Source organism: Rhagoletis zephyria, unplaced genomic scaffold (genome assembly GCF_001687245.7).
Source record: "Rhagoletis zephyria isolate East Lansing unplaced genomic scaffold, Rhagoletis_zephyria_1.1 Rzeph_scaffold_03260, whole genome shotgun sequence".
Lineage (NCBI taxonomy): Eukaryota > Metazoa > Arthropoda > Insecta > Diptera > Tephritidae > Rhagoletis > Rhagoletis zephyria.
In genome coordinates, this window is record NW_016160343.1 from 39,202 (window position 1) to 66,187 (window position 26,986).

The following is a 26,986-nucleotide window of genomic DNA, read 5'->3' on the forward strand; positions in this document are numbered from 1 at the left end:
AAGGATTCCCACGCTGCTGCCTCAACTGATGAGAGTAGTCCTTTGAATTGATTATTGTTGATCAACTTTCTTATTTGTGGTCCAACAAAAATACCTTCCTTTATCTTGGCTTGAGAAATATCTGGAAAAACTGTTTTCAAATAGTCGAATGCTTCGCCTTCTTTGTCCAAAGCCTTAACAAAGTTTTTAATGAGACCGAGCTTGATGTGTAAGGGTGGAAGTATGATTTTCTCTTTCTTGACAAGAGGGGTGTATTTGATGTTATCCACACCAACGGTAAACTCGACTCTTTCCGGCCAATCCTTTCTGACGTATTGGTCCTTACGAGCTCGGCTATCCCACTTGCAGAGGAAGCAGCAGTGCTTGGTGTAGCCACTTTGTAGACCGCATAACATTGCAACGACTTTGAGATCAGAACATATTTTCCAATCATGCTCTTCATATTTGATAAATTTGAGTATTTTTTGCATTTCCTTTCCTTTCGTTTTGCAGCAACGAAATGGGAAATGAATTTGAAAACATGTATCTTATTTGGGGACGACTACTAATAAGTAATACGGCGTATATAGTATTCAAGATAAACTTACACTTCAACTTTGGGTTCGGAGATTGCCGACAAAATCCCAGTTGTCCACGATAGTCCTGGCGGCCAACAATTCTTAAAAGGTGCAAAATGCAAATCTTCCTGCTGAGGCAATCCTATGAAGCGCAGCTGAATATGCACCTGATCAATATCGATAGATTTAAGACCACCACCAGCGTCTCCTGTACTCCCAGCTAGTTTAATATGGTCGCGAATAAGCGAATATGTGCAATATTTAGCGGCGTTTAAAAATTGTAATGGCTCTTCCACAACTAAATGCAGCAATTCTAGGTCTTCGATGCGTGTAAATTCGACATACTCAAATCGAAGTGGTAACAGTAGAGCACCCAGTGCGTCCTCTGGCTTCCTACTCTCGCTATACTTTTTTATAAATTTTTCAGTTGCTCCTTCTATAATTTTGAGCAAATTATTTCGTCGTATAAAAGATTCAATTTGTTTCTGATCGCGAAATCTGTGAATTATGAAAGCCTTATATTTTATTAACTATAAGCCATGACATCAGAAATTACTTACGATTGGGAAATATGAGACGTATCGTTATCTTTTGGAATTGATATATCTTGTCTAGACATATTCAAAAGGGTAAAAGCAAATAAATAGTTTACGAAGATTGCAAAATTTCCCGCGGCAAATATTTTTTTTTTTGAAGTTTTGACAGGTGCCAAACCAGTGTTGTAAATCACAAGCTACAGATATGTTGAATCAAGAACAGAGATGTATGTTTGGGCACCTTCTCATACACCCTCATTGCAAGAGCCGTATCGAATGTAAGTCGTTTTTCGAGAGTCGAATCGTATCGAAAATTTCACGTCATTGCCTAAAATTTCCAATCGACTAGTGTATTAAAACGGAAAAACTTGGCAGCACTGCGAAGTTTTCGACGATTTTCGTCGTTTACTAATTTCAGCACGACAGTAGACAATGCCAATGTTGTCGAGTCGTACAATTTAGCCTAATTTACGACTTACGCAATGTGGCTGATAATTATACGTTCTCTGCCTATCCCAAGACCGATAGAATTCACCATTCCTTTCACCATGTATCTATCCTTTTATGCAGTCCATAAACTTTCATGTCAGAAATTAAAATTATCTTATATTGAGAAGGAAATCAGTCGTCCTCGAAATTGAAGAAACAAGAAAATTCGAACACCACTTAAATAACCAATAAAAAGCGTTCATAAATAAATATGTACAAATTTTTCTGATTTACATATACATATATTTTGTTTATTTAATAAATCATCTTTGTAATTGTAAAAAATATACACAAAAACGAATGTGCAACTGTAGCGCTTATCGGTTGGACTTGGCTACACGTTCCAACTCATCCTTCTTCTTGATAGCGTAGGAGTTGGATGATCCCTGCAAATATAAAATAAAGTTTTATTATTAAATTTTCAGTAAAAATATTTTCTTTGAATAAACAAACAAAATAAGCTGTAGTTTTACGTTTCTCAAGCGCAATAATAAACACTTGGTTGCTTAATGCGCTAGGATAATAAAGCCAATGATTTTTAATTTCGTCCGCAAGCGAGGCAAATGCAACCTGGATAGAACATTGCTTTGCATTAGAGCGGACCAAAACATTAATAGAACAAAATTTTGTATTTCTACGTTTCTCGAGCATCAAAATATAAATACAATTAATTTAGACGCTAGGATAATAGAAAATATTGATCTTGTCCACAAGCGAGGCAAATGCAACTTGGATAGAACATTGCTTTGCATTAGAGCGGACCAAAACATTAATAGAACAAAATTTTGTATTTCTACGTTTCTCGAGCATCAAAATATAAATACAATTAATTTAGACGCTAGGATAATAGAAAATATTGATCTTGTCCACAAGCGAGGCAAATGCAACTTGGATAGAACATTGCTTTGCATTAGAGCGGACCAAAACATTAATAGAACAAAATTTTGTATTTCTACGTTTCTCGAGCATCAAAATATAAATACAATTAATTTAGACGCTAGGATAATAGAAAATATTGATCTTGTCCACAAGCGAGGCAAATGCAACTTGGATAGAACATTGCTTTGCATTAGAGCGGACCAAAACATTAATAGAACAAAATTTTGTATTTCTACGTTTCTCGAGCATCAAAATATAAATAGAACTAATTTAGACGCTAGGATAATAGAAAGTATTGATCTTGTCCACAAGCGAGGCAAAGACAACTTGGATAGTACATTGCTTTGCATTAGAGAGGACACATCATTAACAGAAGAAAATTTTGTATTTCTACGTTTCTCGAGCATCAAAATATATATACAAATTAATTTAGACGCTAGGATAATAGAAAGTATTGATCTTGTCCACAAGCGAGGCAAAGGCAACTTGGTGAGTACATTGCTTTACATTAGAGGGGACTGCAACACTAACAGAACATATTTTTTTATTTCTACGCTTCTCGATCATCAAAATACGCGTTGAATAAAATTTAATCGCTAGGATAATGGGCATGATGCATTCCATCATCTTAATTTTATGTACAAGCGAGGCAGAGCATTAAAATCATAATGCTGCATTATGGTACACTGATCTCAAAGATATAAAACTTACCTTAGCGGCGTTGATAAGTTCATCAGCCAAGCATTCGGCGATGGTCTTGATGTTCCTGAAAGCAGCTTCACGGGCACCAGTGCACAACAACCAGATAGCCTAGGAAAACAAGAATTTTTTCTCAATTCTATAATCAATAGTCGCTGTTTAATTCAATTGTCTAAAAAGATTGTATTAAAGCAACTCCAGATTGTAAAATTGCCGTTTCAAAATATCTTACATTTTGTTCTAGTCCAGAAGCATAACTCAAGTTTTATAAATAAATAAAAGAGTAATAAGCTGGACATACATAATAAATCTTGTTTAAGATGTATCTTTAGTTCATACGGCAAAAGAAAGTAAAATACTTTTTGGCGCTATGGATATTTAAAGAACAGTTTTATATAGCCTAGGGTTATAGCCTTCCAAAAGTGATGAAATAGTTTGTAAGGTATTGTCCTAGGCTGCAAATTAAATGCGTACATACATTTTAGAAACTTACCTGGTTCACACGACGCAAGGGCGACACATCGACGGCTTGTCGGCGCACAGTACCAGCACGCCCAATACGTGTCGAATCTTCACGGGGTCCAGAGTTGATGATAGCGCTCACTAGAATCTAAATACAAAAACATTATTCATGCAATTTATTTACAAGTTAGTACAAATGATTGTAAAATACTCTTGAAGGGAAATATTATACAAAATATTCACAGTAATAAGAGTAGTTTGTTTGCTATGTGTCCTCATTCTACCTGATTGAAGAGGTATTTGTTTTTCTCGACAACAGTTTAGCATGGGACATGTCATTTCTTAATTAAAATTACTTATCTAGACATTTACCTGTAGTGGATTTTCACCTGTCAACAGGTGAATAATTTCGAAGGAGTGTTTTACAATACGGCAAGCCATCAGCTTCTTGCCGTTGTTACGACCCTTCATCATCAGAGAGTTGGTCAGACGCTCCACAATTGGGCACTGAGCCTTGCGGAAACGCTTGGCAGCATAACGGCCAGCAGAGTGCGGCAAATAGCGAGCGAATTTCTCTTTGACCGAAATGTAATCCTGCAGCGAGATATCATTTACGGTGACATCGTCGCATGACCAACGACCGAAAAGTTTAATTTCAGGCAATTCCGTTGTGGCAACAATATTTGTTTCTAACAGAGTCTCAGCGCCCTCAGTTTCAATTGGTGGTTGTTCGTCGAAGCTCTCGACAACACTTTCTTCAACCTCAGCCATTCTGAAAAAGTAAACAACTTGATTAATACATATTCTATTTATGTCAATCGTCCCATCTTCGATGTGGCGAAATGTTGGTTTTAAACTTTATTAAGGACTATATCTTTAAGCCGATATCCTTAAGAGGAATAGTTAGTCATAAATTTTCTATAGTCCATTTGAATACCATACATACTAAGTAATTCAGCGAGTATGGTTTTAGTAGAGGACAATGAGATAATTGCAAATATTTATTGTTGGTTTTACTTTATTAAGGAGTTTATCTTTGAGCCGATATCCTTAAGAGGAATAGTTAACCACAAATTTTCTATAGTCCATTTGAATACCATACATGCTAGGTATTTCAGCGGGTATGATTTTAGTAGAGGACGGATTGATACTGTGCAAATATTCAAAATATGTTGGTTTTACTTTATTAAGGATTATATCTTTGAACCGATATCCTTAAGAGGAATAGTTAACCAAGCTTAATATCGTCCAATCGAATACCGCATTTCCCATATAAATTGGTGTATACGGTTTTAGTTATGGACTTATTTACAAGCACTTAAGTGAAGTAAATGGCACTCACTCCGCGCATTTTTTTATTTGTGCCAGTACACATTTATTGAATGTTCCAAACTTATATTAGGAATAAATTTATGCACACGTGTGGCTAAACATTTGACATAAAATATCGCCAGCTTTGTAAACTCCTTTAACCTCAAAATTTAATTGATACATTTCATAGCAAATAATTACAAATATCACATTTTATTTGCACAGTACTAATGCCAAATGCTTCCTGCATATTTAACGCCCCTCTTAAAATGATCTTGTGGTAGATTTGTAATAAATTTCTTACTTTTAAGCACAGAAAATTTGCCTTTGCTCCAGACAGTAATGGCGTTCGCCAGAAAAAGAACATGTTCAAACAATGCTGCCAAGTGTGCAAATTTTATAGTTTCCGTTTGTCAAACAGGCAAAATTTCCCGCGACAAGAGACAAAACTACAAGCAGCCAATTCCGGTACAGTGTTGCCGTAGCAAAAACTTTATACGGGATCCAAAAACAAAATTGAAAAATTGATTGAAAATGAACTCATAGTTAGAAATGAATTTTTAAGCAAAATGATCATTTTTGAATATTTTAATCAAAAAATTTAGAACGAAGAAAAATTTAACATTTTAGCAGGCACAAAAAATGTAATCAATTTTGCTTCAATTTAAGTAAAACGGCAACGCTGATCCGGTAGTGCATTTGGTCCCAAACCGATTCCGGTAGCGGGTTTCGATCCCAAACGCGTTTTGGTGCCAGTGAAATAATTCCACACCAATTTTTTTAGCGCCCTCTGTCACTTAAAGCGTAAAATGGAAGCATTTTGTGACTTGTAAGCACAGAATTATTTTGCAAATTTTCCATTTGACAGCCAAGCTGGGTGTCAAATTAAATCAGAAATTGGAAAATTTGCCGGTTGAATTAAAAAAGCGGTGCATATTCTGGTTCATAGTCGGCTAGTAATACCTTAAAAATTTATCTATGACAAAAACTCCTCAACCCTCCGTATAAAATATTTTGTCGGCTTGGCAGAAATCAGCCTGTTCATCAAAGGTTGAAAGAGAGCGGTTCAGGCGATAACCTACTATAACTACTGCTTTGGAGGAACTACCTGGCATATTGAGTTCATACCAACCAAGCCAAAAACAAAGTCGACCTTTTGTGATCAAGTGTGCATTTTTTATATCCTCTAAATGCAGCAGCTAGACAATAAGCTAACTCGGTATGAGAAAATTGCGTTTCTTGGCGAGGGGCAGGTGAGGAATAAATATTATCCAGGGTAGATGACGTTCTAGCGTTTCATTGTCTTATTTTAGTTTGCGACAGTATATAAGGCGCGAGATGTGCTCACCGAGCAGATAGTTGCGGTAAAAAAGATAAAAATTGGAAGTCGGGAAGAGGCCCAGGACGGCATAAACCGGACAGCGTTGCGGGAAATCAAACTACTGCACGAGCTACAGCATGAAAATGTTATAGGTTTGGTTGACGTTTTTGGTCATAAATCCAATGTCTCGTTAGTGTTCGACTTTATGGATACCGATTTGGAAATTATCATAAAGGATCCCAAGATTATTTTAACCCAAGCTAATATCAAAGCTTACATGATTATGACTTTAAGTGGCTTGGAGTACCTACATATGAATTGGATACTCCATAGAGATTTAAAACCAAATAATTTGCTGGTCAATACAGATGGTGTACTAAAAATTGGTGATTTTGGTTTAGCCAAGTTCTTTGGTTCGCCCAATCGTATTTATACTCACCAGGTTGTTACAAGATGGTATCGTGCACCCGAACTACTCTTTGGTGCGCGACAATATAGTACTGGAATAGACATCTGGGCAGTGGGCTGTATATTAGCCGAGCTTTTATTGCGTATTCCTTTCTTACCAGGCGACTCCGATCTTGATCAGCTTACAAAAATTTTCCAAGCTCTCGGCACGCCTACTGAAGAAACGTGGCCTAACCTCAACAAATTGCCGGATTACATGCAATTCAAGCAGTTTCCTGCTATTCCCTTACAACACATTTTTACAGCTGCGCCTGATGATCTCATCCTTTTGGCGGAAAAGCTTCTTGCCCTAAATCCAGCGCAGCGTTGCACCTGCACAGAAGCATTAAGTATGAAATATTTTTCGAACAAACCAGCGCCATCAGTCGGCCATAAGCTGCCAATGCCCTCAGGCAACAAACAACCTGCTGAAGAACGTCCCAGCTTAAAGCGAAAACTCATCGATTCTCTGGAAGGTGGCACGGTGCCAAAAAAACTTTTTTGATTAAAGCTGCAAGGCGATATCAAAGATGCCGATTAAAGTTAGGGATAAATTAAAATATTACCAATAAAATTTGTTACTTTTTTATCGACTTTTTGTTTCGTTAAAGTTTATGCACTTTTTCACAAGTTAAATTACGATAATAAAGAAAAAGCAATTTGGTTTATGTATATAAAAAATACAATATTCTTTATTTCAAACAATGTTCAGCATCATAAGGTTCTGCGTCTATGTAGTGCTTACACTATTATACTAAACTATAAGCGCCTTATTAACATAAAATTGAGAAAGTTAGAAAATAGTTCCGCATATGTGACTACAATTTGTTCTAGCTCTATAAAAACATTAACATTTAAAAATCATCGCTTTAGCGTTGAATGCATGAAACAATGAGATAGTATATGTATGTATGTATGGATTTACAGATCGCTTATTTACTTCAATAATGTCACAACTCAAAAAAGCAAAACTCGAGAAAAACGGCTTTAAAGTTTTGAATTTACATATCGTCACCTTAATTCACAAAAGCCCTAACCACAATTTCGAAACTACGTATTTCACAGATTTTCGTAGGATATATTAAAATACAACTTCACTAAAAATTTGCAAGTTCTGGTAAAAAAATCTACGGAGTTACGCCACTTTTTGAAACGCCATACACGTATGAACGATTTGATTTGTATAACGTTTTTTGCTTCTCCTGTAAAATAAAACATTTTTTGGTTAGGGCCTTTGCGAATTATTAAGGTAACGATATACTCGCATAGTAAAAATGAACAGATATTTTGTTCTGGTGAGATACTGGTAATCGATACAGCTATGAAATAGAAGAGATGACGCTTGTTTCTGCGTAACCAACTCAAAATTTATATTTTTTGGATTATGACATTATTGAAGTAAATGAACGATATGTATATGTACATCCATATGCATGCATGTATGTATATGTACATACTAAAAGCACTACCCTACAACAGACTTAAGTACACATGCTAGTTGCTGGAAAGGATTTACAGAACTAGACCGATCGATAAACCGCATTGGCAACAGTTAGGTTTGCTCTCAAATTGGTTTTGTTTTATTAGCATATGTATGTAAATGTTGTAATTAATCACAATACTTTCCGTAGGGAAACCCATACCGCGGCTAATTTGAATACTTATGTACTATGCTTATGTACACACCAATTTATACATATATTTACCTTTGAAAAATTGATACAATTGGCGAAGCTATGTATTTATCTAGTTGCCTATATTAAAAAGTAACAGTATGACTTAAGATTGCTAGATGAGGCACGGTGAGTTTTAACAACTATCTTTATGAACAGCAATAAACACTAAAAAAGCAGTACCATGAGGAGATTTCCAGCGCTGACGGACGATATTAATATAATTTTATACGTATGCAAATAATTTAGGAATTTTATATCGTCAGAATGAAAGAAAAATTTGGGCTCTTAAATCATTCAATGGCGTTGAGAGCTTTTCTCTTCCAATCCTCTAATAAAGTATAAGAGAGTAAATTTTCTAAGGCTTGAAAATGAAATTTGCACTTTTTTAGTTCAAATCAAGTGTTTCTTTAAATATATGAGAAAATAATAACAAAAAAAGAGAAACATAAGTGAATAGCAAATCTAAAAATACATTTTTAATGGATTCTATATTTAAGTGGGTAACCGTTATGGGGGAAAAAAATGTTTTAAGGAATTGTGTATATCATAGAAATAGGGCGGATACGTACATAATTAAATATTTATTTTATTTAGTACCTATAGTATTTTTATGTATGCATAAGTAAAGTATGTATATGCTAACAATGAGTAGAACTTCTAAGAAAATCACACATGTATGTGGATTGTAAGCTGCGAAACATACTAGCACACCCAATAAGAAAAATTATGCATGTACATGCATATGTACATATGCACAAAAGGGTGGGTCAAATATTGTATTTTCTTTTACATGCCTGTGGAATATTATTTGTTTAGTCTTAGTATTGCGGGTTCATCGAACTCTAAGTGGCACATAGGGCTCTGTTCGGATAAAGCGGATTATTCGTACAAATTTAGGGTTTACCATAACGGTAAAAAGAAGAAAGAACGGAGCGAAGAAATCGTAGAACCGAAACCACATAGTCTGTATATAGTGCTATGTCATCCTGTACCTACCTAAGGGTAAATCTTAAAATTAATAAAAAAAAAATTATTCTCTGGTTTATTAACTGATCTACATCTTCGCTGATTACGAATAACGTATTCCCTAGACATTAGCAACCAAAATTGGTTTTTCAAAGATATATATATTTTTTATTAAGGTTTTATAGCCAATTGTTATTTGTTTAGGCAGAAAACTGCAAAACACAATAGGTATCAAATATGTATAGAAAATCTACATTTTTCGTTTTACTTTCCGTCAGCATTTAAAACAAAACCATAAATTTTCAAAGATATTATTAAAAAAAAAATCAGTACGATGCTGAATAACAATATGGTATAAAATAAAGGGGGAAAATATACAATGTCAACAATCAATTTTTTTGGTGCACAAGGACGAAAAGATTTTAGAAATGTCCTTTTATTAACTTTTCTTACCTTAAACTGATCAAGTTAGGTGAATTCGAGGTTATGGTATGTACATATTAGCCGTTAACTCGAATTTTTTTCCAAAAATAAGTGTTGGAAATTTTTAAGGATAAAGTGTTAAAGCAACATTTTCAGTACCTGTTCGTTAACGAAAAAAAAACAGAAAAAATTTATTGTTTTGAATTTTAGAGTATTTCCCTTTATTTGATACCCATATTGAAACTCGTATTGTTTTTAAGCATTACACCGAATTTTTTAAATAACTTTTTTTAATTAATCATATCTTTGAAATTTCAATATCCTTAAAAAAAAATTGTGACATTAGAGAAAACTGTCGCACGGTGTAATAAATATCACTCTTACAATACCACAAAATAAATTTTATTTCAACACCCAAATACAAAATCGACCCCACCTAATGTTTATAGATATTTATGCATGTACACATACATACATCTATACAGTATATACATGTGTGTGTATGTATAATAAAACTCCCTCTGACGATATAAAATATTTTTAGTCGATTTTTGGAGTTGGGAGGTTATTTTTATTGAAGGCAGACTTTCTTTTTCAGTTGATACTAGTTATCGTAAAGCTTTGCAATACTTCGTACCTGCACGATTTCCCGGTAGCCCCGCCAGCATTAAATGTGTACTAGTACATACAACTACAGTTGTCCACAAAATAATAGGAGTGCGATATTTTAAACCAGTTTTGGCTACTTGTCTATTATTTATTTAATGTTTATCATTTTTTTTTTTTTCATAAAAGTCTAGCTGGTTATACAAAAAGCACCATATTTATAAATTCACATTTCCAACTTTGTACAAAAATTATAAAAATTTTGTAAATTTTCACCAAAATTTCAAACGTTTTGATCAGAAAAAAAAAAAAAAAACTTTGGTATGCAGTTTTGTAGCCCATTTAATTTTAGTATAATGAAGTGCAAGTTTCAAGTTGGTGTAAAATCCCGTTGATTTTTGAGAATTCTTTTGGTTTTTCCATATAAAGTATGTTCGACAATTTTCTTTTATATGGAGGACACTGCGAAGTGAATTTATATGGTGTTCGTTGCATTACCAGCTAGACTGTTTAAAAAAAAATTATAAACTTAAAAAAAAACAAAAGAAAAAATAAAAAAATCTGGTGAAAATATCGCACTCCTATTATTTTGTGGACCACTATACATGATCTTTACTTCAACTAAATATCTATTATTTTTTAGAAGAGTTTTATGTTTCATAATGCCCCTAACTGAAGTGACTTTGTAAACATGCAGCTCTATTTGTATGCGTATGAACGATTTAAAAATTAATCTAAATTTCACATTTAAATACAATTAGCTTAAAACTTTGTTTAACTCAACTAAAGCGGAAAAAAGGAGCGCCAAAAAAATCGAACATTTGTGAATTAGACCGAATTTATCTTTTTTCTCGGTTAAGCTAAAAAAATAAACATACGTAGACTAGCTTAAACATACATAAATAAATAGACAACTATCGATAATAATTAATAATACATAGTAGTTAGTCCGCGTAAAAGCTAATCACTAAATTTAAAGCTATTATTTTGTGATTTTTGTTCTTCATCAGTATCGGCTCCCAAATTCTTTGTTTTGCTTTCTTCTTCCATTTGCGTATCTAATAAAATTATTAACACTAATTCTATAATCGCCTAATCGTAAAATATTATTGTAATAAACCTATGACTATAAACATATTCGTTAGTTTTGCTTTGATTGTAGATTTTTTTTTTAAGAAATACATACATAATTAATTTCTAACGTTTAAAAAAAAAACTCCTTTTTTGTTTGATTGCAATAATTCCAAACAGGCATCATTTAGGATTTCACATATTTTCAAGTAAATTATACATACATACTAAGTTTTCGTTTTTGCTTGGGTTTTTTTTGGTTTATTTGTTTTTGGTGGCCTTTATCTAACAGAAAAAGTTGTATGCAATTTGCCAAACACACAATTTCTGTCGGCTTCTCACATTCTACATACATACGTATACGCTATACACAAGTACAAACATACATATAAACTTAAAGATTAATTGTATCTAAGTCTTGGCAAGGTGCACGTGGGCTTAGGTTATCTTCGCTACGGGTACTGTTGCTGCCGCCGCCACCTCCAGTCGCGCTGTCCAAGTCGGCATCGTTAAGATAACCCGTCGATGAGTTTTTGTTGCTTCGCGTACTATTATTATTGTTTTGGCCATTCTTGCCTTCATTGCCATCTGTGGTTTGTGGCTGCAGCTTTTTGCTGCCCAATCCCAAAGGGAACGCAAATTCTTGTGGTAATTTACGCATAATTTTACCGGAGGTGATAAGGCGACCAAAGCCCTCCTGCAAAGAAAACAGTTATTGGAATTTAAATATAACAGATACATACATACATATTTACAAATGTACATATAGTTATTTTTTTAAAGGTTGAGTGCAGTATTCTGTCGTTAATTGATACCCGCTTAAATGGCGTTCCTGCTTGTTTTAACCCAATAGCTCGTAAAAAAACTATTATATTAACTTTAGTATTCCTCCGAAGGTTTATCCAAAAGTGGCATTACAGGCCTTTGAAAAATCAAAAAGACCTCAAAATACATAACCCTAATGCATACTTTAAGCTAAAACTTTTTCCATGGAATTTCCTCGAAAACCGTTAGTCTTACGAAAAAAGGTGGCTTAATATTTTTTGTAACCAATGTCCTAAAGCACAAACTTGGTAATCACAACTTTTTCATAAAAGTGACCATAAACCAGATTCTCACTAAGTACCGTATTTCACGACACCTGGATCGATGGCGACTTTCGGCATGTAGAGTCTAATCACAAAAGGAAAGTCAATGTAAAAATCCAGGTTGACCCTAATTATTCCGAAGGAAAATGTCTTCTGCAATAAACGACACAACTCGAAACCCAAAAAAGGAACCCTCACTGCTGAACATTGGCACATTTCTTTAATCCTTGTCTAATCCTTACTAAATATGTATAAAGCTGTCGTAAATATTTATTAACGATTTGACCAGGATTAGACACAATTCAGTATTCAGTTTTTTAATTTTTTAGTTGTGTCATTATAGCAGAGCATCATCGATATGTAGATTGCATAATTCATCAATAAATGTCGAAATAAAAAAAAAAAGAATAATAATAATAAAAAAATTCTGTAACTTTCAGACTTCTTTCATTCTTAATACGAATGTGGGCATACTCGCGCAATGTTTTTTAATAAATCTATTAAATATGAATGTACTTTGTTGAAGACGTATGAAATATCATGGTCGTAGAAACATTATTTGAAGACTACTTACTAATATACAGTGCCACCTCGATACAACTTTTTTTTTGCTGAATACCATGAAAAAATATCGTTTCTGCGAAATTTTCCATACAAAAATGTTTTGTATAGTTTTACAGGTTTTAACCCAGAAAAGTTGGGGAACGCAACTAAAGTGTCCGCTCAAAAGCGTCTACATAACGAATTCTAAATCTGTTGAAGGTTGGAGTCCCGTTACAAAAAAGAAAAAAAAAACTATACCTATGACAATTTTTTTTTTCTTGAAAATTTAGCACTTTTCGTTGCATTACGGATTTGATATTATATACATAAATACAACGAAACTACGAATATAAGGAGGCATTTGTCTAATCCTTCAACTTCATTGTATCGAGGTTTTACTGATTGCCTATTCCTTACCTGATGGGCAAATGCATAACCCGAACGTAAAGATCGTCGCGCCTTCCTTGCCGAAGGGGTCCGCATAACCATATTGCTCTGACGTGCGCGTGTTTTCACGCGACATTTAAGACGTATCTGTCGAAATCAAAAGTTTAAGAGAATATACGAGTGAACTATGTAGTATGAATTATTTCATTAGTCTTACCTTATCAGCTAAACTAGGATGCACATCGATTAGATAGAATTTGTAGGCTAATACCGGTGCCATTATCATAATTACCGTTATTATCATTGTCGTCCAGAATGTCAGATCTTTCATAGCCATCGCAAGTGAACCGACATAGGGACCGCCGAAGACATAATTATAAAAATAATCCAACACAAAGAAGCATATCAAACTACCCCAGATGGTAATGTGATTGAATATCGTCCAATATGATGTATATAGCGCTATCTGTACGATTGGAAAAATCAAATATGTGCAATGAAATGATATTTGAAAATAATCTTATAAGTGTACCTGTGCTGTATTGTCGATTATAAGAATAGTGGCAACAACCGCACCTAACGTCATGTGATCGCTGAGAATGAGTCCATCTGGCGAAACGCCATCCTTGTATGTGCCTACAAAACAATATATGTATGCATATAAAATTAAGCAAATAAAAATGACTACATAGTAACTAAAGTGCGAAACTTTTAAAAATATTGGTTTACAGAACACTATTCGTACCATATGGTATTAAGAAGAGTATGAGCGAACTGAAGGCACCATGTAGTACACTGTAAACAAATTCACGTGTATTGAACAATTGACTCTTCAGTCCGGGCGTATATAATTTTGGGTACTCCACGCTGTGCTTGTCAGAGACATCTTGTTCGAATACGCCCAACGCTAGCACCGGCAGTGAGGTATAGAATAGATTGTAGACTGATATAAACATTGGATCGAACACCGTCTGCATAAGCGCCCATGTGAAAATAATAACAAATTAGGTTAGTACCAAGCAAAAATATGTTGTTTCAAAAAGATGGCTGCTGAATATTGCACGGTTTGATTTCCTACCTGCGCGCTGAAGCCACAGAAAAACGAATACCAGCAGTGGCATAGTGTAAATGCAAAATTCTTATAGAAAAAGTAGCGCAAGAATTTACACATGCGATAATACGACCAGCGTCCATGTACGAGTAGAAGGCGCTCCAAGTAGCGAAATTGGGCGATCGAATAATCGCTTGCCAGCACCGCTTGCAAACCCTCCTGGCCAGAGATACCAACGCCTATGTGGGCAGCTGTGTGAAAAAATGTTTGATTCAAATAAATACAAATTGAAACTAAAGTTAGCAATTCTTAAACTTAATGTATACATTTAAAGGAGTAAAGTTAAAGTTTTAAAATTGTGTCTGTTACCTTTGATCATGGACACATCATTGGCACCATCGCCGATTGCCAGAGTTACCGCACTCTTGGCACGCTTAATTAGTTCCACAACTAGTGCTTTTTGTAGCGGCGTTACTCGACAACAAATAACTGCTTTGCACTGTGAAGCGATGTCCAAGAATCTTAAAATGGCAATAGAACAAAAAAAATGAAAATAAATATAAACAAGTAATTTTTAGCAAAAAAAAACCGACTTAAAAAAATGTATATATTTCATGATCCAATGATCGGATCTAAACCAGATTAGTATGGGACCACCTCTGAGACACTGCCTTTCCGACGCAAAAATAATTATCGAAATCGGTTGACCTGGTCCAAAGTTATGCGGCAACATACATAAAAAAAAAAAATATTCCGACGAACTGATAACCTCCTCCTTTTTTGGAAGTCGGTTAGGATTTATACTTATCGATCTACAAGAGCAGGCCAATAACTCTGCGCGATGAAGCTCAAGGGGTTAAAAATTTAATGCAGATTACTTTACTTTTTCAATATGCTAAGGCAGCTTGAAGTCCATGGTACTTTTTGAAACGCTTGGTCTCCTGCTTCAACTCCAGCTCTTAGTAAAGAGCCGAAGTTTCGTCTACAGTAATAATTTGGCTCATTGGTTTATTCTTGCTATCGCTGCACAGGTTTAAAAACACTAGAAGCGCTAATCCTTCTGTAGTTGTGTGAGCACTCTCGGCACCTACATATGCACATATGTGTGTATGTATCTTGCGCTAACCTCGGAAATAGCAAATATAATTCGTTGCAAAATACATGATGCTAAAAGCTATCGTAAATGACACTCCCATTATTTCCGCGATTTGCTTCTTGATGGTAGTCTTATAAGCGCGTTCTTCCATAAATAGTTTTTCAAGGCTTTTGATCTGAGCACGTTGTTGTTATTATTGTAGCGGCACTACTAAGCCTAAATCAGCTAGTTTAGCAATCGTTGTCGTCATGCTCAACTAACGGTAGACTCGAGAAACGTGCTGTTTCGATGAGGCCGGTCTAAAGTGTGTTAGCTGAGTGGGGGCTTCACTGGGCAGGAGACTTTGTGTTTGGTGCCGTGGGGGTAGCCTTCACAAACCGTACATATGTTTGGTATACCGTGTTATCAAGTTATTGAGTTGTCTCACCGGCAGACCTAGACATCGACCCATAATGCGGTCAAATGCCTTCTACGTATTTTCAACGTGGCAATTTCTGCCGAAACAATTCGTTGATATTCGTCATCGTTGTAGTATTAATGCGATAACGCAGCGTCCTGTAACGAAACCGGCAAGAACTCTTACTTTACAACTGTTGAGCTTCAGACGGTCCTTCACGTCGCGAAGTCATTTAGAATGTAATGCGACTGAAGTTGAGATGACTCAGTGATTCCAATCTACGTTTTTCTTACTTTGGATCCTTGGACGAAGCTGCAGTCGTCCACCGAGTACAGAATGGCGCCTTCGAGTAGACACTGACGGCGATTCCCTACTGCATCTTTGAGCCATCATTTCAGAAAAATATACCGTTATATGCAACAGGTAGACAAACGTTTCATTCCTCTAGGTTCGTAAACCATATAGGTTCAAGTCCTAAACCAATATAATATAGTCAGTGCTGTTCTTCTAAGTCAACTTTGATCTCATTAATCTCCTTTTATTTCGACGAGTACTACCGCGTGGCCCTATCTCACATCGTTGCTGAAATACAAAAAGCCGTAACTAACTAAAAATCTAAAATTCCTTTTATACAATACAAAATTTTAGTACATTACGACTTTTTTGCGTGACAATGAAAAAATGAGTACTTACGGTACCTGATCGCCTAAATAAACGTATTAAGGCTAGCATTGTTCAAAAAAATTATTTATTTTTTATTGTACTTGTTCCTGGAACTCCATTGATTTAAATAAATGCAGACACTAAAAAAAAACAACTCGTGAGATTTGCTCATATAGAGTATTTTTTTAATTATTATTACTTTTTGCTTTACAATCATAGTAGTGCCAAAATACAATTCCAACAAAATACATTTTCAACACAAGGCACTCTAAGGCACTAAGTAATCGTTTCGGCATGCTCAAACGAATACATGACATAAAGTCACCAGCTAATAAGCATACCACACAATACACTTTTTTGCACGTTCTTTCCCAATTAAATGCTTCTGCGAATATTATGCAGTGAAATATTGTTGAAACACCTATGTATGGTTCAAGAATTCGGAAGGATTTTCTTGTGCGTGTACATACATGGCGTATGAGTGACATTCTTTCCTGCTCATATTTCAATGAAAAAATATCCTTGCGCATTTCTATTGGATTTAAAAAAAAAAAAAAAATCGACACAGAATTTGTTGTTTTAAATTTTTTCCCTGTTAAAGTTTAAATTTTGTTGTAATTTTTGCATCAAAAAAACAAAAAATCTGGAATGATTATGTATTTTCCCAGAAACTATCAGGCATATCGAAAAATGATTTAGATACGGTTGATGGAGAATATTGTTAGCTTTCATTTGCCATATTTGATATTAAGATTATTTCTTTGTTTTGTAATATATATGTGATTAAGTGAACCCACTTTTTTAGCTGAATATCGGTAAATTGCCAATATCTCGAACACTTATCTATAGAAAAAAAATTAACTCCATTTTCCGAATCTACATTGGGATTGGATAGGGTCATCCAGTGTGCATTTTTGCTGTATACCAGTGTAATGTTTTGAAATTGTTTTATTTCACCACACAAAAATGTAAACAAGTGACGGTTTCAAAATGGAGGTGGAAAGCAATTCATGACGAACAACATTTATGCAATAGTAGGTATGTATGTATACATATTTGACATAAAAGCACTCACTTTGATTCTAACTCCGGCGAGAGGCAGTAAACTAGCGAGTGTCCGTTAACAACAATCGCGAAGCCGGTGTTCTCTTCGATTACTTCATCCGGGTGTAATGTGGTCGCGCCATCAGCACCCTTCTCGATATTGTCATAGAGTTCATTACATTCGGCGCTGCAGTTAAAATTTGAAAAGCAATTCGTTAATATTGAGTCAATGAAGGATGCATGAAGTTGCAAAAATATGTACATATACATATATATATAGAAATAAATAAAATAAAAATTAAGGAAATACAAAAAACGCATAGAGAGCAATTTGTGCAGAAACGGTACAAATGAAGCGATGCTGCAAGTACATATGTATGTATGTATGCAGATATTTACATCTGATGTTGGTAAAAAATTGTCGGTAAAATGGCTTGCATACATACATACATACATGCATGCATAGATATCGGCGGTAGACAAGTAAACCCCATTAAAACTAATTATGACATTATGTACTTAATTAGTTTTTCTTATTAGTGCACGAAAATGATGAATGCAGCGAGGGACACACTCATACACAAATACATACATACATATGCATAATACATACTGACAACATTCACAAACTAAGTCAAACATGTTCAACAAAACAATGCAACACACTTTTTTTTAACGGATTGTAGTTTTAAAAGTCTCTCAATAAATATTTATTAAATGCAGTACAATACATAGCTAGCTCTTCACTAAAAAGAAATCGCTAATACAAATACGATCGAACAAAACGAAAGCAAATATTAGTGACGTTTTCAAACAGGAGCAAAACCAACAGTAACAACATGAATAAAAAAGCTCAATGATCGATGTGGGTGAGATGCGAAAACCAAGCAATCAAAAGCTAAATATGCATCCTAATTTGACCTACTTTAATTTATGTACATTGAAGTCTTTAGGTATATGTAATATTTATGTATGTATGCGAGAAACGTGTTTAACGACAACGACATTTTTAAGTGTACTTTAACGAACGAACGAACAAACAAACAAACAAACAAACAATGCGTGAAAAATTACGATTATTAAATGTGTTAAAATATATTTTAATGTACAAAATAAGTATTTACTTTCCGGGCGGAACAAGTACCAATAGAGGGGATCATCCTTGTACAATATAATCAAATGATGTAGAAATTGCACTGTCTTGTTGGCTATTATTATTAAATTCTAATGGCGTGATTTTGTTTTGATTTTTTTCCAATGTATCGGTTTGTATGTAAGAGTTTGTGTTTGAAGAAGAAAATAGCTTTGTGGACATACTAAGAATTCTTAACTGTGCGCTATAATAAGCTAGTGGTCTTACTGACAAAAAGTAAAATAGATTTAAAAATCTTTATAAAATACATTTTAAATCTATTTTATTTTTTATGAATTTTGAGTAGATTTTTTAACGAAAAATGCTACAAAATATCGAGCCCTAACCGCCAAAATAACATAAGCGACATTTTTTTGAAAATTTTCTTTTCGAATATTTAGGCATTTGAAATAATTGAAATTCTCATGCAGGATTTCTATTGAATTAGTCATAGAAGTGAAGTTTAAAATATAGAATTTTTAAAGGAAAATACCAAAAATAAGCAGAATATGTTTCTACATTTCTTTATTGGCTATAATAAGTGTTTTTTTAATGATCTTTACTTTATTGTGGGCTGCATATTAGAACAATGCATCACTAGTCAATTACTTAGAGCAATGTAGATACATATATTTAGCCTTCAATGTACTATGTAGACGTATATATGTAGAAACATGTATTTTTGAAGTAAAAAAAAAACACAACAGACTTCAATGCTCATATACAAATTAAGGACCGATCCAATGATCGGAACTAAACCAAATTCGTGTGAGACCACCCTTTCCGATAAAAAAGAAACATCGAAAACATTTCACGTGGTACAAATCCAAATAAAAAAAATTCCGGCGAACTAATAACCTCTCCTTTTTTGAAGTCGGTAAGAAAATCTAAAGAAATTATCTTCAAAAGTAAATTGTTACTCATACGCCCCGTAGTCATATAGAGTACCATGGCGTTTGTTAGGTGATATAGATTTTCAATATGTAAATTGCGTAAAGATTTTGGTGAAGAGCGACAGTCGCAAAACTAGCTTAAGAAATTCCAAGCTGGTATTTTTAATATCAAAGATGATTCTCCGTCAGGAACGCCACTTTACACGATACGAGAGGCTGCAGGAACATTGAAAATCAGTAAAAGAAAAGTGTTTTCATTTCCAGCTAATGAAGTAGCCAGCTCGACATTTGGATTCGACATGGGCTGAATGAAGTTAATAATAGAAAACAATAGATAATAATAATAATGATATTTTGGCGCTCACACATATCTTAGTGTTTTGTTGAGCTTCTCCTCCGATTTTTGTTGTCACACAAAGTGGAGGCACCTGCAGTTTTACGCCGTTTCCGAACGGATATTGTATTTTTTTATGAGAAGCTGTTTTTCATGGCAGAAATACACTCGGAGGTTTGCCAGAGCCTGTCGAGGGGCGACCGCTATTAGAGAAATTTATTTTTTAGTTTTTGATGTTGGGTTGAACCGGGCTTGAATCCAGGCCCTACGGAATGGCAGCGCCAACTACTCCACCGGTTATGTGAAGTGGATTATTGCTTCCGACCTGATGATTCACCTCAAACGATGGCAAATGCAGAACTTGATCAAAAGAAGGTTATGCTCTATGAGTGGTAGGATTGGAGGAGCTTCAATACGAAATCGAAAGATCAATTGGGATGAATTGTCGTTAATTGGACCTTTTGAAAGAATTTGTCATAAAGAAATATCTTGAGATTTTAAATCGTAAAGGAGTTGTGTTCCATCACGACACATCAAAAATTATTGCAGTTAAGCTAGAATTTAAAACCACACCCTGCCTGCTCGCCTGACCTTGTGACCTAATATGTCTATCAGTTTCGCACTCTTCAAAACCCGCTGTGTCAAATTCCTAAAAGGTTTGTAATACATATTACTTTTAAATCAGTGAAGCACGAATTAATCATTATTAACAAATAAAACATATTCCAGCTTTAAAAATTGCTACTCAAACGAAATATACCCATTAATACGGATTATTTACGTATGCATATTTCAGTGAGATTCCGTGAAATTCGAATTAAAAATGAAAAATTAAGATAAGTTGAAATTAAAATTAAAATTAAGTACTTCGGTACGAAAAGTCAGATGTTAAATAATAATAAAATAATACTTATAAAAAATATCTATTAAAGTAGTTCCTCCAAACCAAAAAAAAAACTAAAGGGAATAATAACAAGAGAGTAGCAGAAAGAGAGAGAGAGAGAGAGAGGAGATTTGTGTTTCTTTTGTGTAAAAGTGCGGCGTTTGTTTTGGAGTTCCCTCTACCTGTCCGGTTCGCCCTTATTATGCTTAATTTTGTCATCATCCCACCTAAAGGTAACAACAGATATCGCTGGCGCCGGCGGTGGTGTGGCCTGCGTACGAAAGCCAGTTCCATACGTCACAGATGTGCTATTACGATCGGCATTATTCGAACCATTTAAATTGAGATTCAGATTAACATTCGGCTCGAGCGCTGTAAGTGTAAGAATTTATGTTTGTTTAATGAAATTCTATGCGTACATATGTATGTATATGTATCTATGTACATATGTATGTAGTTCAGTCACTTACGTGTGGGTCTAAAACGATTGACAATTCGCACCGATTCACGGAATTGGCGCAACTGCTTGTCGACCTCCTCTAGTGAACTGCCATCCACAATGAACACATCAGCCAATTCATCGGTTAATAATTGACACGAATATCCAATATTTATAGCAGTTTCTAAAAATCGCATTCATAAAGAGAATCGCAAACTGATAAACATGACTTCTGCTTACCTTGTTTATCGCCTGTTAGTACCCAAATTTTCAAGCCAGCCATTTGTAGATTGGCTATCGTTTGTGGTACACCATCCTGTAGCTTGTCTTCGATCGCCGTCACACCCACCAGAATCAATTCACTTTCGATCTCCTCATACATGGCGTTCAGTTTCTCTTCGCGAGCGTCTAATGAAACAGCTGCTATTTGTTGGCGTTGTAACCAATCCATATAATAATCTGCGTCAAGTCGTCGTTCGGCAAGTACCAGTGTCCTTAAACCTTCGCCAGCGAATTTCTGCAGAGCAATTTTTTGGTCGTAAATATTATTTGAGCATAATTAAATTTTCAACTTACATTCAAATGATCCTGAGTACGCGCCTTAATATCACTTTGACTAGTGCTTAACCTATCGTAAATCACATTATCAGCACCTTTGCAGTACAGTATAATATCATCGCCCCGCCTCAATATCACCGACATACGTTTGCGTACATTATTAAAGTCTAGAATGTTGAGAAGTTCATACTCCTGTAAATAAAAGAGAAAAAAAATAAGTAATTAAATTTTACACTGTTAAAAAAAAAAAATACGTTTATGGGTCAATCATTTCAAATCGACCAATGGTTGGAATCAACTATTTTTGATTTGGATGAAGTTTTAAATAATATTTTATTTTTTTGAAAGTTCAATATTTCACAATTTTCCGGATTTTTTAAGTAATTTTTTTGAATATTTTTAAAACTATTGTACATAGTTACAAAAATGCTTCTGGTATCATTTTAACGGTGACATTCGGAGCTGTATAAAAATATTCAAAAAATCCAAAAATAAAAAAACAAATTCAGACTTTTGAAAGACAAATTTTATATTAGCTTTCTTTATACAATACCTGCAACTGATCTTAATTAAAATCGAAACTTTCAAGCTGTTTTTTAACAAAGAAATTTTTTAACTTAAAAAAAAAATTTCAAATTGCAAATTAAAAATAAATTTAAATTGTTTAGCACAACTTTAATTAGAGTAAAAACAAAAAAAATTTTCAAAGTCCAAAATTCAAATCATTAAAAGAAAACCGCATGAAAATTTCAGAATCTTTTAAGATCAATTAGAGGTAGTGAATAAAAAAAAAGTGTTAAAGTTCTTTATATACATATAGTCTCTTTATAACAACTTTAAAACAAGACCAGAACCATATTTGTAGCTCTAATAGTTTTTGAGATACTCAAAAAAAAAAAAACTTGCAAAATCCCGGTAATTAAAAAAAAACGTAAACATTTTTTGTTTCGCACAACTTTGTTATATAATAAAAATTCATCCAAATCAAAAATGGTCGTTTCCAAACATTGGACGATTTGACATGGATTGACCCTTATCTATTTACATGTGTACAAGTACATACCTCTCGATTACCCATCACTTCTATCGTTATACTATTTGGCGTTCGTGAGCGGAAAACGAAGCCGAAGTTTCGTGCTGCTGACACCAGCGCAGCCTCGTCTGGACTTTGCGCCTGATACTCGAGTCGTCCCTCCACATACTCCGGCATTACGGTGTGACACAGCGCAAGTAGGCGAAAGAAATTTTGGGTGTGCTCTTCGTCAGAGCGCACTGCATCCAGCAGGGTCTTGTCGTACCAGCGGAAGTCGGGTTCGAATTCGGGATTCGCCGAAAAGTCCACCGGTTCGAGAGCCTTAAAAAATATTTAATATTTTGAGTTAAGTTTTTTTTATGTCTCTGCTAAGAAATGCGCAAATCTACATAGTTATGTACAACAGTTTGTATGTATTTATATGGATAAAGCGTGGCAAGTTGCTCGGGTTTTGAATTCATTTTATTTAATAAATTGATTTATGAACTAAAGTGTAAGTACATGTACATATGTATGCACTATGTATGTACATAAGTGGTTGTAGTTATAATAAGCCTTGGAGCGTTTCTTGGAGTATTAAAGCAATTATTATTTATTTGTATATGTATTTGTATTTGTTAGTGACAATGAAAGCTGCGGCATGCAATTTTAGCTCAGGCATCATAAGTAAATCGAACCGACCGTAGATGGAAAGGAGAAACTTTAAGTAGCAATTAGTTCGCCGCTAGAAGCTCACTGAGGCATGAAAGGTTAATAATGTTAATTATAATAGATACATTTATATTTTTTTATTTTATATAGCGCATGCAAAAAAGTAGCACAACAAAAAAAATCATATGAGTGTTAGTAGTCAGGATTTGATGTGACATAGCTTTCCAATACAACTTTGAAAATAATTTGAATTTGTATGTGGAGTCTCCTCGCCACTCCAGGCGGCGTTAGAGACTCTTCTATCCATTCCAACTAGAGACATAAATGTTAAATGCCCTGCAACTGGGAGTAGCTAAAAGCTTAGGGCGTCTAAAATTCTACCTTTAACAGAGAGGCTTAGATCACGTTGTCCGTCTTTGAAATTTTACACAGAAGAAGCGGGTAGTCCTAACCCGTTTCAGAGAACGACGGGAGTACAAAATACACTGACTTCCATACTTCTATGTAGATTGCTGTAATATTCTTAGGATGAGATCTATGCAAACTTTTTAAGGATACTGGGCGTTTTTCCTTGAAGTACATCTTTGTTATACACAGTTAGGCTGCGATCAAGGTCCTACTACTCAACCTGAGTTACGGAATATTGAAAATTCCCACAATCCAATAGACAAGACATATTCACTCTCTGCTGAGCCCCACTGCAGCGTGGTGGTGTTTGGAGAAATGAGGAAGCGAACGAGTGCTTGAGAACTAGACCAGACATACAATAAAATCCTCTCGGCGATTCAGAGTAGAGATGAGTAAAACACTTGACTTTCCAGTACACAGTCATGGAATGAGGCAACATTCATCGTATGGCTTGAATCACAAAGTGTTTCTGAAATCTTTTGAGGACGTGGACAGCTGAAGCATTCCCGATAAGTTAGAGTCTTGAAACTTCAAACTTAGCTCAGAACCCGATGACAATGGAATTTGAAAGAGGTATTAATCTGCTAGGTTGCACTGTATTTATAAGCCGATTTGGTTCATATTTGGAACGTATAACTACACAAAAAATTTAGCCGGTAGGTGGCGCGTATGTCGAAATATTTCGAAACTCTGCATCTATAGCCTGATTTAGTTTATATTTATAATATATATTATCTATATTGAAGGGAATTTTTTGCAGATAGCGCTATAGTGGAGATATTTGGTAAGCCCGTTTTTATGGTCCGATTCGTTTCATATTTAGAAAGCTTGTTTTAAAAATATTTTTTACTAATAACTTATTTAATATTCATATCATGAGTTAAAAACCGTTTCACATCAAAGAAAAATTTTACCTTACCGAAGCCAGAAGTGTTTCACATCAAATCAAAAAATTTCAAAAAAGTTAGGAAAAATAAAGCTTCAAACTAGAGATGTACGATTGATCAATTAATTGAACAAGCTGATTAATCGAAACCTCATTCATTCATTAACAAAATAATAATAATATTTGATTAATCAAAATAATTTATTTAGCAGTTAATTCCATTTTAATTAATAAGAGACCCGAATAATTGCTGTTATATTTTAATTACATACGAGTAGTAACGATGTGCATTTTATTTCACAGCCAAAGCCACAATTTTATATGCAGATTTATAATGTTAGGTTATTATCACTAAGAATAATGAGTGGAGAACCTCTACCATTTGTTTGGCATTATGTGGAAGAAGAAAGTTACATTTGGGCAATTCGTCGCAGCCAGTTCGAAAACGCCCTATCTCAGAAAACTTTTCAAGAATGCCATGTTTCAGAATTTGGTTCAAAAACGCCATATCTAAGCACATTTTCAATACACTTTCATTTGAGATGGGTTGTCTTTGAACCGAATTTGGAGATAGGGCGTTCTTCACCAAAATTTTGAGATAGGGTATTTTTTTAATAAAATTCTGAAATAGGGCGTTCTTCAAAAAAATTTTTAAGTAGGGCGTTTTTGAAAAGTTTTCTGAAATAGGACGTTTTCGAACCGGCTGCCGAGATAGGTCGATCTTCCACTCAGTCGTCCAGTTCATCTAAACGCAAATGCCCGTAACCACGTAAACCCCGAGGACTTGTTTAATTACGAGGCATTTAAGCGTTTACATACCCTGATTGTATTCTAATATTTAACCAATTTCATTTGCTTTGAAAGCAAACTCAAAAGATAAATGACAAAAGTTACTCAGATTTGAATTAATTTTTTTAGAGTAAACCTGATAAATCAATTTTTTCAGTTAATCAGGATTATGATTAATTAAAAAGAAAATATTTTGAATAATATTTGATTAATAATTGATTAATCGCACATCTCTGCTTTAAAAGGTTTGTAGAAAGAACTTGAATCATATTCAACTATAAAAATTGGCACAGTTTTAAGCTTTTAAACAGGGTGGAGGGGTGCGTGAAGCAATCAAGCGGCAAAACAAAGCAAACAAAAAACGTATTTAGCGTCATAGTACTAAATACATATATGCAGCTTAGGATTTCGACTGCGCGAGCGTACACATTTCTATTTTGAGCGCACAAATTACAGTTAGCCGAGTACAAAATCACATGCATACGTGCACTTTTTGGTGAGACGAACTCCAGCCGGTGTCATAGAAATTAAATACATTATCGGTATTGGTGGCGGTTACTGTGGTGGTGCTGTTGTTGATGCGTACGTTTTTGGTGTGATTTTTATTAGTGCATTTTTTTGTACAATTTTCGCATGTTTGCTTAAGCATTTTTTTCGATTGCGATTTCAAGTTGGATTTCAATTTTGATTTTGCGCTGCCTTTCGGATGCTCTGCTGACTGGAACTCCTGGCTATGGCAAGCGCAACATGACATACAGTGCTTTTTGGAGCATGTTTTGCCAATTGTATCTGGTGTAAGCGATTTTGTTAGGCTTTTGTTCTTGGTTTTTTGGTTTGGTGTCTTTTGTGTGCGACTTGCCGCGTTGGTGGTGTGAGATTGTTGTTGTTGCTGCGTACCCAAAAGTACCATCGTCTGTGATAATGTATCTGAGTGCATTGTTGTTGTGATTTGTGATAGTGACGATAGGGAAGATGACGATAGTGCTGATGGCGATGGTGTTACTGATGTCAATGAGGGTGTAGTTGCAGGTGTTGATGTGGATGTTACTGATGATTTCCTCATCGCCATCGCCATCGTCAATGATGGCAGCATTGTTGTAATGTCAGGCGATTGTGGCGGCGTGGTGCTCGTGCAGGCTTTTGCTAAGGGTGTAGTAGTTGTGGTGCTAGATGTGTTGTTGTTGTCAAATGACATTATCAGTGCCCTATGCGGTGTTGATGGTGTGGAATCACCGAATGTCATTACTTTATCGCTCGCATTGGACCGC

The 26,986-nt window shown here is 34.7% G+C and overlaps 4 protein-coding genes across 4 annotated transcripts in view; 1 reads left to right on the forward strand and 3 right to left on the reverse strand.

Annotated features, from left to right (window-relative positions):
* LOC108368693 (uncharacterized) overlaps positions 1-1,254 on the reverse strand; it is a 27,990-nt gene extending 26,736 nt beyond the window's left edge. The window contains exons 1-2 of the mRNA XM_017623591.1: positions 1,118-1,254; positions 588-1,055 (exon numbers count right to left, since the gene is read on the reverse strand). Coding sequence (XP_017479080.1) covers positions 588-1,055; positions 1,118-1,176 — 527 coding nt within the window. The 5' untranslated portion in view covers positions 1,177-1,254. The remainder of the gene's footprint in view (positions 1-587; positions 1,056-1,117) is intronic.
* A 551-nt stretch (positions 1,255-1,805) lies between these two features.
* On the reverse strand, positions 1,806-5,322 carry LOC108368696 (40S ribosomal protein S5a). The gene is made up of 5 exons (XM_017623593.1): positions 5,238-5,322; positions 3,995-4,394; positions 3,654-3,770; positions 3,173-3,271; positions 1,806-1,968 (listed from the first exon to the last, which is right to left on the reverse strand). The coding sequence occupies exons 2-5, from the start codon at positions 4,391-4,393 to the stop codon at positions 1,900-1,902; spliced, it is 684 nt and encodes a 227-aa protein (XP_017479082.1). The 5' UTR covers position 4,394; positions 5,238-5,322; the 3' UTR covers positions 1,806-1,899.
* A 445-nt stretch (positions 5,323-5,767) lies between these two features.
* On the forward strand, positions 5,768-7,375 carry Cdk7 (Cyclin-dependent kinase 7). Its single transcript, XM_017623590.1, has 2 exons — positions 5,768-6,186; positions 6,247-7,375. Exons 1-2 carry the CDS (start codon positions 6,124-6,126, stop codon positions 7,204-7,206), a joined length of 1,023 nt encoding a protein of 340 aa, XP_017479079.1. The 5' UTR covers positions 5,768-6,123; the 3' UTR covers positions 7,207-7,375.
* Positions 7,376-11,546: 4,171 nt separating this feature from the next.
* LOC108368700 (phospholipid-transporting ATPase ID-like) lies at positions 11,547-26,961 on the reverse strand. The gene is made up of 14 exons (XM_017623597.1): positions 26,203-26,961; positions 23,015-23,305; positions 21,970-22,143; positions 21,634-21,910; positions 21,425-21,577; positions 21,137-21,326; positions 17,744-17,899; positions 14,882-15,033; positions 14,540-14,763; positions 14,207-14,432; positions 13,994-14,097; positions 13,679-13,927; positions 13,492-13,608; positions 11,547-12,140 (listed from the first exon to the last, which is right to left on the reverse strand). The coding sequence occupies exons 1-14, from the start codon at positions 26,959-26,961 to the stop codon at positions 11,838-11,840; spliced, it is 3,375 nt and encodes a 1,124-aa protein (XP_017479086.1). The 3' UTR covers positions 11,547-11,837.
* Between the last annotated feature and the right edge of the window lie 25 nt (positions 26,962-26,986).

Excerpts from the sequence above, each read along its gene's own strand:
- LOC108368700 (XM_017623597.1), bottom strand. The coding sequence starts at position 26,961 with ATGACATTCGGTGATTCCACACCATCAACACCGCATAGGGCACTGATA. Across the intron at positions 23,306-26,202 it reads CGTCTCACCAAAAAGTGCAC|GCTCTCGAACCGGTGGACTT; the intron begins GTATGCATGTGA and ends ATATTTTTTAAG. Across the intron at positions 14,764-14,881 it reads TGATGTGTCCATGATCAAAG|CTGCCCACATAGGCGTTGGT; the intron begins GTAACAGACACA and ends TTTTTCACACAG.
- Cdk7 (XM_017623590.1), top strand. The coding sequence starts at position 6,124 with ATGCAGCAGCTAGACAATAAGCTAACTCGGTATGAGAAAATTGCGTTT. Across the intron at positions 6,187-6,246 it reads CGTTTCTTGGCGAGGGGCAG|TTTGCGACAGTATATAAGGC; the intron begins GTGAGGAATAAA and ends GTCTTATTTTAG.
- LOC108368696 (XM_017623593.1), bottom strand. The coding sequence starts at position 4,393 with ATGGCTGAGGTTGAAGAAAGTGTTGTCGAGAGCTTCGACGAACAACCA. Across the intron at positions 3,272-3,653 it reads CCTTGCGTCGTGTGAACCAG|GCTATCTGGTTGTTGTGCAC; the intron begins GTAAGTTTCTAA and ends TTGTTTTCCTAG. Across the intron at positions 1,969-3,172 it reads AACTTATCAACGCCGCTAAG|GGATCATCCAACTCCTACGC; the intron begins GTAAGTTTTATA and ends TTATATTTGCAG.